The following is a 10,597-nucleotide window of genomic DNA, read 5'->3' on the forward strand; positions in this document are numbered from 1 at the left end:
TATATTATTTACCCTTTCACCTACCAATTTTATGCTATCATCTTCCTTGTGCTCAAGTGTACAAGTATGTGATGTAAAATATACTTGGTAGCTTTTATTGCAAAGCTGACTAATGCTAAGCAGGTTGTGTTTCAAACCTTTTACATAGAGAACATCCTTGATTACCGTTGTTGATTCACTCCCTATGTCTCCAGCACCAAGTATTTTGCCTTTGTTGTTGTCACCATACTTTACATATCCTTCGTCTTTTAAATTAAGAGATATGAATTTTAATTTGTCTCCAGTCATATGCTTGGAACATCCACTGTCTAGGTACCATGAGTGAGCTTTGGATGTCAAGCAGACCTGCAAAACAGAATTCAGACTTTGGATTTAGGTACCCAATTTAGATTGGGTCCTTGAGGGTTAGTCTCAATCACAGGTTTCTTTACTCTCCAAACTTGTTTCAATCCCTTGTCAGCAAGCTTTTTCAGTTTACAATCAAAAGATAAATGCCCCTTTTTGCAACAAAAATGGCATGAAAAAGCAGAGGATGTACTTTGAGTTGGTTTAATGAAAACATCATGAATTGGCTTTAATCCAACAAATTTATGATTCTTTTGACCATTCCTATTTGGTCTATAGCCAATTCCAGATTTTTCATTTGCATTCTTTTGGTTGCCAAGTAGAACATTCAGGTTGTTTCTACCATTAGTAAATTTTGCTAAATCAAATTGTAGTGATTCAACCTTTCTTTCAAGTTCAATAAAACTAGTGAGTCTATCATGTGCTTTCTTTTTCAAAAGTGCATTCATGTCTTCAAGCAACTTATAATCCTTTTTGATTTCTTCATACATCATGCACTCTTTTTCTAACACTTTCTTAGTGCAAATCAATTGTTTGACTACCTTAATATGTTCATCATGCAATTCATTGAAAGCATCATGCAATTCTTCATAAGAGGGATTAGAGGTAGTACTTACATTGCTATCTGAATCTGAGTTAGTGTTGGCCATTAGACACAAGTTTGCTTATTCTTCTTCTGAAGTTTCAGAAGATTCTTCATCATTGTCATTCCAAGCTATGTAATCTCTTTTAGTTTTTGAAGATGGTTGATCCTTGCCTTTAGCTTTCACAAACTTGTTTCTATTTTGTAGTTGAAAACATTCAGATTTAATGTCGCCTGATTTTCCACATTCATAGCAGGTTATCACCTTGCTATCATTTGTCTCATTCTTGCTGAAGCTTTTTGTCCTTGAATTGCATGGTTTCTTTGGTTGGTTTCCTTTCTTCTTCAAATATTTCTTGAACTTTCTGACCAGCATTCCGATTTCAGGTTCTTCATCAATTTCACTCTCGGAATCATCAATACAGGTTTCTGGTTCAGATTTTACTTTATGAGCTTGAGCTTTCAGAGATAGTCCCTTCCTTTTCCGATCAGTTTGCTTTGACTCTTTCAACTGGTGCAGCTCCATTTCATGTTCTCTGAGCTTGCCAAAGAGGGTGGCAATGGTCATGCTTCCAAGATCCTTTGATTCAGCTATTGCAGTGACCTTAGGTTGCCATTCTCTTGTCAAGCATCTCATTACTTTGTTTATTTGTTGCTCATTGTCAATTACTTTCCCTAGAGCATTCATATTGTTAATGACATGTGTGAACCGTGTCTGCGAGTCATTGATTGACTCATCCTTCTTCATATTGAAGAGTTCATATTCATGCATCAGAGTGTTAGTTCTGGCCCTCTTGACATCAGTTGTGCCTTCATGAGTTTCTTGGAGTGTATCCCACATTTCTTTGGCGGTTTTGCAATTTGATACCCTGAAAAACTCATCAGCACTCAAAGCAGAAGTTATTATATTTTTGGCTTTTGCATTATAGCCAACTCTTTTCTTATCATCATCAGACCAATCAGATCTTGGTTTCTTGATTAATGATCCATCAGTACCAGCAAGTCTAGGCACATAAGGACCATTTTCTATTGCATCTAATATGTCAAGACCACTTGCCTCTAGAAAGATAAGCATTCTTTCTTTCCAGTAAATATAAGCAAACCCATTAAAGGCAGGGGGTCTAGCTAAAGAAGCACCTTCGCCCAAGAATTCAGTAGAGGCCATTTTCTTTTTGAGAAATAGTCTAAAAGATTAAGCTCTTGATACCAATTGTTGGTGGAATGGCCTATATCCTTAGGAAGTTGTACACAATATTATTAACCAGATTATCCAATTCCTTCCTAAGTGATGAACTTAATATTAAAACCAACTTGTTTAATATTAATTCCAATTTAACAGTAATAGATTCAAAAATTTATTCAAAACAGAGATTCAAGAACACATGTATTATCAAGATAAAGAGTATAGAGATAGAGAAGTATGCCCCATGGATTTTTATACTGGTTCGACTATCAATTCAATAGTCTACATCCAGTCTCGAAATCACTTACCGATTCCAGCCTTTACTAGAAATGATTTGAGTATGTTTACAGACTTTCCAGCACTTCAATGCCTATACATCTAACTCAACATCAATCTACAACAACAACCAATCTATCCTTAAGAACTAATCACCAAGCTCTAGCAAGATCAGATTGAGATCTCTTTTAGATGATCACACACACTCTAAAAGATGACCACCAGTTTCACAATACTGGATTTCCACTCTCTTTCTTTTACAAAGATGGTTCTTTCAAAAGGACTAAAACACTTGATTCAATCACAATGAATTCTCACACTAAGTATTTGCCAATAATGTTTGTGAGTTACAATAATTTTTCTCAAAGTGTATTTTTCGAAAAATGAAATTCTTTCAGTTCTTTCTATATGTTGTAAAATTTTTGATTGATTCAGTTTATATAGTTTCAGAAAAACTTCAGACAAATCGATTTCCCAATTGATTTTATTAATGCGTATTACCAGATCAATCGATTTCCTAATCGATTTCGCGTTTCTTGTTTTTCTTGAAATTCTTGAAATAGATGAACTAATCGATTTGCTAATCGATTTTTTTTAATGCATATATCAGAAACTGATACTCAGTTCATATCAGAGTCGATTGAATAATCGATTATAATTGTTTTGTTCAAAATGCGAGATCAAACAATCGATTACTCAGTCGATTCACTTTCATTAACATAACCAATTTGACAATGGGCTAATTTCTCCCTGTAACTCGGACACTTAATCAAATCGATTTGCCAATCGGTTGATTTGTCCCTGTAACTTCAGACACTTAATCAAATCGATTTGCCAATCGACTGATTTATCCCTGTAACTCAGACACTTAATCAAATCGATTTGCCAATCGACTGATTTGTCCCTGTAACTCAGATATTTAATTAAAATCGATGTGTCAATCGATTATGGAATATGTTTCTGATAAATGATGAACTAATTCATTCATGAAATCGATTAACTAATTGATTAGTATAAAGCTTGCAACTTAAGAAAAGCATATCAATCGATTGTCCAATCGATTTCTTTTAATCATAGAACACAGGTCTGATAAAAAAAAATTTAAGTAATCGATTTGCTAATCGATTAACTCAGTGAAAACTTTGTTCTATGAATCAAAAAATCGATTAACCAATTGATTTATTAACACACTTATTTTATGATTTCAGTTTTAATTGGCAAATATTAGATGTGTGAAATCATAAGGATGAATCTAACTAATAAACACTATGAACAATAGACAAATTTACACATAATCTTCAAGCCTTGTATGATATGATCAATCTTTGCTTGATTGCTTGAGATCCAAGATTTGTCCAAGTGTAGTGTTTGATTCTTTCCTGAAATGTGTCTCAACTCAAACTATTAGATTAATCAGATAATGCATATACATTGTATGTTTGGAAGTTATATCAAAATCATAGTCAAGGAGGCATATATCTTACAGATATAAGCAAAGACAATCAAGTTGATCAATCAATTCAAAAGAATGAAGTTAGTATTGAGCAGCATGATCAACATAATGATCTCCCTCAAGAAGGGAAAACTCATCGAGATCACCACATTAACAAAAATATAGGTGATATCAACAAAGTAGTTACTACAAGGCTCAAACTCCAAGATGCTTGTTTGAATATGGCATTTGTCTCTCAAAAAGAACCTTCTAAGGTAGGTGAATCACTTAAGGACGATCAATGGCTACTTGCCATGCAATATGAACTAAACCAGTTTGAAAGAAACAAAGTGTGGGAACTTGTTCCAAATCCTAGAAATAAACACATCATTGGTACCAAATGGGTGTTTAAGAATAAACAAGATGACAATGGTATAGTTGTTCGAAACAAGGCAAGGTTGGTTGCTCAAGGATACAACCAAGAAGAAGGGGTCGAATTTGAGGAAATATTTGCTCTGGTAGCAAGGTTAGAAGCAATCTGATTATTACTTGCTTATGCTTGCTCTATGGATTTTGAATTATTTCAGATGGAAGTCAAGAGTGCTTTTTTAAATGGCTACATTAATGAGAAAATGTATGTCAAACAACCACCCGACTTTGAAGACTTCAAGAATCATTCACATGTCTTCAAATTAAAGAAAGCCCTTTATGGTTTGAAACAAGCTCCAAGAGCTTGGTATGATAGGCTTAGTAACTTTCTATGATAACGAGGATTTGAAAAGGGTAAAGTTTATAAGACATTATTCATTAAAAGGTCGAAAAAGCAGGATGTAAAATAGATCGAAAAAGAACAAGCGACACTTGTCATATCTTAGGTAATGCTTTATGTCATGGTCTTGTAAAAAACAAGCATGTGTGGCGCTAAGCACTACTTAAGCAAAATATATAGCAGCAGGGAGTTGCTGTGCACATATTCTATGACTCAAACAACAATTATGTGACTATGAACTTGACCTTGGATGCATCCCCCTAAGAAGGGACAATACCAGTGCTATCAATATCACAAAGAACCCAATCATGCATTATCGAACCAAACTTATAGACATATGCCATCACTTTTTGCGCGATCATGTTCTCAAGGGAAATGTTGAAGTTACATTTGTGGATATGCATAATCAATTGGCAGATATTTTCACAAAAAGCCTTTGCCTAAAGATTCATTCTATAAGATACGAAGAGAACTTGACATTCTAAATGAAAATGATCTCTAATACAAGGTATTCTAAATGAAAATGATCTCTAATACAAGGTATTGATACTTTGTAAGTCACTTCTTTTCAGGATCTTGAATTTTCATTTGATAAGTTGATAGAATTGAATCTTTGATGTATGAAATATGTGTTCTCTCAACATGATTATGTCTTTTAAATATTGTCTTTCAGTAAAAATTTGACTCAAAAATAAAATTCTTTTCATTGTAGTCGATTACACGTTGTCTGTATTCGACTACAACCAGAGTGTAGCCAAATATAGATTCGAATTTTTCACTATATATGTGTTTTCACATTTTAGGTCATTTTCTGCAAATTTTAGTAGCCGAATACAACTCTTCATCCACTTCCATTACTCCCAAACTTCATCCAATCTTACAAGCAAACATTACCAAATCTATACACTATCATAAATTGCATCTAAGATTACTCCCAACTCAAAATCAAAACCACAAATCCCCAAAAAATTTCCAAATCCTCAAACATCATCTTCTTCAAAAACTGCACATTTGTGTTCGACTACAACATGTTGTAGCCAAATACTAACCGAAGTCAGTAGTAAAAACTGCACATTTGTATTCGACTACAGCATGTTGTAGCCAAATACAAACCCAAGTCAGTAGCAAAAACTACACATTTGTATTCACCTACATGATGTTGTAGCTTAATACAAATATCAAGTTAGTAGCTAAAACTACACTTTTGTATTCGACTACAACATGTTGTAGCCGAATACAAAACCAAGTCAATGGAAAAATTAAATCATCTTTATTCCACTACAAGGATTTGTATTCGAATAAAGGCTTGAAACCCGAATACCACTACGAAACAATACAATTTTTCAGTTCAGAATCAATCTGAATCAGTGCATATGTTCATCAATCTTCTGGGAACGATTGCGACTAACCTGAATAAGAATCTTATAACAACTTTGATCAAACTTTCTGAAATATTTTGTGAATTATTCAAAGAATAATTTCATATTTCAAGTACATGTTTTAAATTATCATATCATTGAGAAATGTTCTCAGTTGTACTTGAGATTCTATTAGACTGTTATCATTGTACTCAACTGTTATACCCTCTTGATTTAAATCAAAAACACTGTTGTAAAATCATTCAAGTTATTGTGTAAATTGAGGAAAGTGGTGTACTTTCTTCAAGTGTTGTAAACTAAGATAGTGGTGTTATATCTTAGATAGATTGTTAGAAGTTTGTAACATAATTCGTAGAGTTAGACTTGTACTTATTCTAACAATAGTGGAAAATCTCTTTGGTGTGCAAGAGGACTGAATGTACCCTTGGTTTTAAAAGGGGAACTAGGACATATCGTTGTGTTCTTTATTTTTCTATCATTTACATTTTACTTTACTCTAATCATAGTAAAAAAAAATCGACTAAGTCTCTAAAAACTAGAAAATTTATAAACACCTAATTCACCCCCTCTTAGGTGCACCTCTATACCAACAATAAGTGCTTAAGTCTCAATGGATAAAGATTTAAGGTCATGTTGGTCTTAACAAGATTTATTCTAGTTTATTTTGGTTCTTAGCCAATGTGGTTCGCACATTAAGTGCATCAGTTTCAATGGATTAAGATTTTAGGCCATTTTCATCTTTACTAGGTTTATTCCAGTGCATTTTAGTTCTTAGTCAATATGGTAAGCTAAATAAGTGCATAAGTGTCAATAGAGTAAGCTTTTAGGTCATTTTTTTCCTTACGAGGTTTATCCTGGTCCATTTAGGTTCTTAGTCAATATAGTTTACCCATTAAATGTGTTGGTATTCATTGATTAAAATTTTAGGTAATTTTGGTCTTTAAAAGGTTTATTCTAGTCGATTTTTGTTCTTCGTAAAAGTATATCATCCAATAAGTGCATAAGTATCAATGTATTAGGATTTTAGGTCATTTTGGTTCTTAGTCAATGTGGTTCGCTCAATAAGTGCATAAGTCTCAATGGATTAAGATTTTTGGTCATTTTGCTCTTTACAAAATTTATTCTAGTCCATTTTGGTATTTAGTCAATATAGTTCGTCCAATTTAGGTATATTCTAATTTAGGTATATTCTAGTCCATTTTGGTTCTTAGTAAATGTAATTTGTCCATTAAGTGCATATGCCTCAATGGATCTAGTCCATTTTGAGTAATTTTGGTGTTTAATAGGTTTACTTTGGTCCATTTTTGTTCTTAGTCAATGTATATTGTCAGGTAAGTGCATAAGTCCGAATGTATTAAGATTTTAGCTCATTTTATTCTTTACTTGGTTTATACTAGTCAATTTTCGTTCTTAGTCAATGTAGTTCATTCAATAATTGCATAAGTCTCAATGGATTAAGATTTAAGGTCAATTTTGTCTTTACTAGGTTTGTTCTGATCCATTTTGATTCAAATGTGGTTTGTTCAAGAAGTACATAAGTCTCACTGGATTAACGTTTTAGGTCATTTTAGTCTTTACAAGGTTTATGTTAGTCCATTTTAGTTCTTACTTAATGTGATCCGCTAAATAGGTGCATAAGTCTCAATGGTATAAGATTTAAGGTCACTTTAGTATTTTCAATGTTTATTCTAGTCCATTTTGGTTCTTAGTCAATGTGTTTCCCAGAATAAGTGCATAAGTCTCAATGGATTATGATTTTAGGTCATTTTGGTCTTTACTAGGTTTATGCTAGTCCATTTTGGTTCTTAATCAATATAGTTTGTCAATTCAGTGTGTATGTCTTTATGGATTAAGATTTTTGTTAATTTTGATCTTTAATAGGTTTATTCTAGTCCACTTTTGTTCTTAGTTAATGTACATCGTACAATAAGTACATAAGTGTCAATGTATTAAGATTTTAGGTCATTTGATTTTTTACTAGGTTTATTCTAGTCATTTTTCATTCATAGTCAACGTAGTTTATCCAATAAGTTCAAAATTCTCAATGGATTAAGATTTGAGGTCATTTTGGACTTTACTAGGTTTATTCTAGTTCATTTTATTTCTTTGCCAATGTGATGCACTCTATTAGTGCATAAGTGTCTATTGATTAAGATTTTGGTAAATTTTGTTCATTTCAAAATTTATTCTAGTCCATTTTTGTTCATAATCATAAACGTTTGTCCAATAAGTGTTGAGGTTTTAACGGATTAAGATTTTATGGCATTTTGGTCTTTTTATGGTTTATTCTAGTCCAATTTAGTTCTTTTAGTCAATGTAATTTGTCTAATAAGTGCTTAAGTCTGAATGGATTAATATTTTAGTTCATTTTTGTATTTACTAGGTTGATTCTACTCCTTTTTGGTTCTTAGTCAATGTGGTTCGTTCAATACGTACAAAAGTTTCAAAGGATTAAGATATTATGTAATTTTAGTGTTTACTAGGTTTATGCTAGTCCATTTTTCTTCTAAATCAATGTGCTTCATCCAATAAGTGTTTAAGTCCCAATGGATTAAGATTTTAGGTCATATTGGTCTTTACAAAGTTTATTCTAGTCCATTTTGGCTCTTAGTCAATGTAGTTTGTCAATTAAGTGAATATGTCTTAATGGATTAAGATTTTGAGTAATTTGGGTCTTTAATGTGTTTATTCTAGTCCATTTTTTTCGTAGTCAATGTAGTTCTTCCAATTAAGCATAAGTCTCAAGGGATTAAGATTTTAGGTCATCTTCGTCTTTACTAGGTTTATTCAAATCCATTTTGTTTCTTAGTTAATCTGGTTTGCTCAATAAGCGCATAAGTCTCAACGGATTAAGATTTTTGGTCATTTTGGTCTTTATTAGTTTTGTGCTAGTCAATTTTTGTTCTTAGTCAATAAGCTCGTCCAATAAGTGTTGAGTTCTCAAAGGATTAATATTTTAGGTTATTTTGGTCTTTACTAGGTTTATGCTAGTCCATTTTTGTACTTAGCAAATATGGGGCACTCAATTAGTGCAAAATTCTCAATCGATTAATTTTTTGGGTAATTTGGGTATATTTAAAAATTATTTTAGTGCATTTTATTTCTTAGTCAATGTGGTTTGCTCAATAAGTGCATAAGTCTTAATGGATTAAGATTTTAGATCATTTTGGTCTTTACAAGGTTTATTCCTGTCCATTTTGGTTCTTAGTCATTATGGTTCGCTCAATAAGTATATAAGTCTCAATGGATTAAGAGTTTAGGAAATTTTTGTACTTACAAAGTTTATGCTAGTCCATTTTGGTTATTCGTCGATGTGGTTCGTCTAATAAGTGCTTAAGCCTAAATGGATTAAGATTTTAGGTCATAATGGTCTTTACAAAGTTTATTCTAGTCCTTTTTGGCTCTTAGGCAATGTAGTTTGTCCATTAAGTGCATATGTCTCAATGGATTAAGATTTTGAGTAATTTTGGTCTTTAATGTGTTCATACTAGTCCATTTTGGCTCTTAGTCAATGTAGTTTATCCAATAAGTGCAAAAGACAGAATGGGTTAAGATTTTAAGTCGTTTTCATCTTTACTTGGTTTATTCTTGTAAATTTTAGTTCTTAGTCAATACAATTCGTCCAATAAGTATTGAGGTCTGAAAGGATTAAGATTTTAGGTCATTTTGGTATTTACTAGGTTTGTTTGAATCCATTTTGGTTCTTAGTCTTTGTAGTTCGTTCAATAAGCGCTTAAGTCTCAATGGATTAGGATTTTAGGTCATTTTGGTCTTTATTAGGTGTATGCTAGTCCATTTTTGTTCTTAGTCAATATAGTTTTTCAATTCAGTGTGTATGTCTCTATCGATTAAGATTTTGTTAATTTTGATCTTTAATAGGTTTATTCTAGTCCACTTTTGTTCTTAGTTAATGTACATCGTACAAGAAGTGCTTAAGTCTCAATGGATTAAAATTTTAGGTTATATTGGTCTTTACAAAGTTTATTGTAGTTCATTTTGGGTCTTAGTCAATGTAGTTTGTCAATTAAGTGCATATGTCTCAATGGATTAATATTTTGAGTAAATTGGGTCTTTAAAGTGTTTATTCTAATCCATTTTTTCTCACTTAATGTAGGTCTTCCAATAATTGCTTAAGTATCAATGGATTAAGATTTTAGGTCATTTTTGTCTTTACTAGGTAATGGATTAAGATTTTCAGTAATTTGGGTCTTTAAAGTGTTTATTCTAGTCTATTTTTTCTCACTTAATGTAGTTCGTCCAATAATTGCATAAGTCTCAATGGATGAAGATTTCAGTCCATTTTGGTTCTAAGTCAATCTGGTTCGCTTAATAGTGCATAAGTCTCAATGGATTAAGATTTTTTGTCATTTTGGTCTTGACTAGGTTTATGCTAGTCCATTTTTGTTCTTAGTCAATGTAGTTTGTCCATTTAGTGCGTATGTCTCTATGGATTAAGATTTTGGTTAATTTGATTCTTTGATTGGTTTATTCTAGTCCACTTTTTTTCTTCGTTATTGTATATCGTCCAATGAGTGCATAAGTGGCAATGTATTAAGATATTAGGTCATTTGGTTCTTTTCTAGGTTTATTCTAGTCAATTTTCGTTCATTGTCATTGTAGTTTATCCAAT

General features: G+C 32.1%; 1 protein-coding gene across 1 annotated transcript; it reads right to left on the bottom strand.

Annotated features, from left to right (window-relative positions):
* Positions 1-359: 359 nt before the first annotated feature.
* On the bottom strand, positions 360-2,093 carry LOC101497268 (uncharacterized). The gene is made up of 4 exons (XM_004513956.1): positions 1,885-2,093; positions 1,599-1,797; positions 1,145-1,532; positions 360-976 (listed from the first exon to the last, which is right to left on the bottom strand). Exons 1-4 carry the CDS (start codon positions 2,091-2,093, stop codon positions 360-362), a joined length of 1,413 nt encoding a protein of 470 aa, XP_004514013.1.
* Positions 2,094-10,597: the final 8,504 nt, after the last annotated feature.

Source organism: Cicer arietinum, chromosome 3, assembly GCF_000331145.2.
Source record: "Cicer arietinum cultivar CDC Frontier isolate Library 1 chromosome 3, Cicar.CDCFrontier_v2.0, whole genome shotgun sequence".
NCBI classification, from domain to species: Eukaryota; Viridiplantae; Streptophyta; class Magnoliopsida; order Fabales; family Fabaceae; genus Cicer; species Cicer arietinum.

What these genes read in the sequence shown, in the direction of transcription:
- LOC101497268 (XM_004513956.1), bottom strand. Translation starts at nt 2,093, where the DNA reads ATGGCCTCTACTGAATTCTTGGGCGAAGGTGCTTCTTTAGCTAGACCC. An exon ending in AAGAAACCAAGATCTGATTG is followed by an intron (nt 1,798 to 1,884) that starts GTCTGATGATGA and finishes TGAGTTTTTCAG; the next exon opens with GGTATCAAATTGCAAAACCG. An exon ending in ATATGAATGCTCTAGGGAAA is followed by an intron (nt 1,533 to 1,598) that starts GTAATTGACAAT and finishes TGGCAACCTAAG; the next exon opens with GTCACTGCAATAGCTGAATC.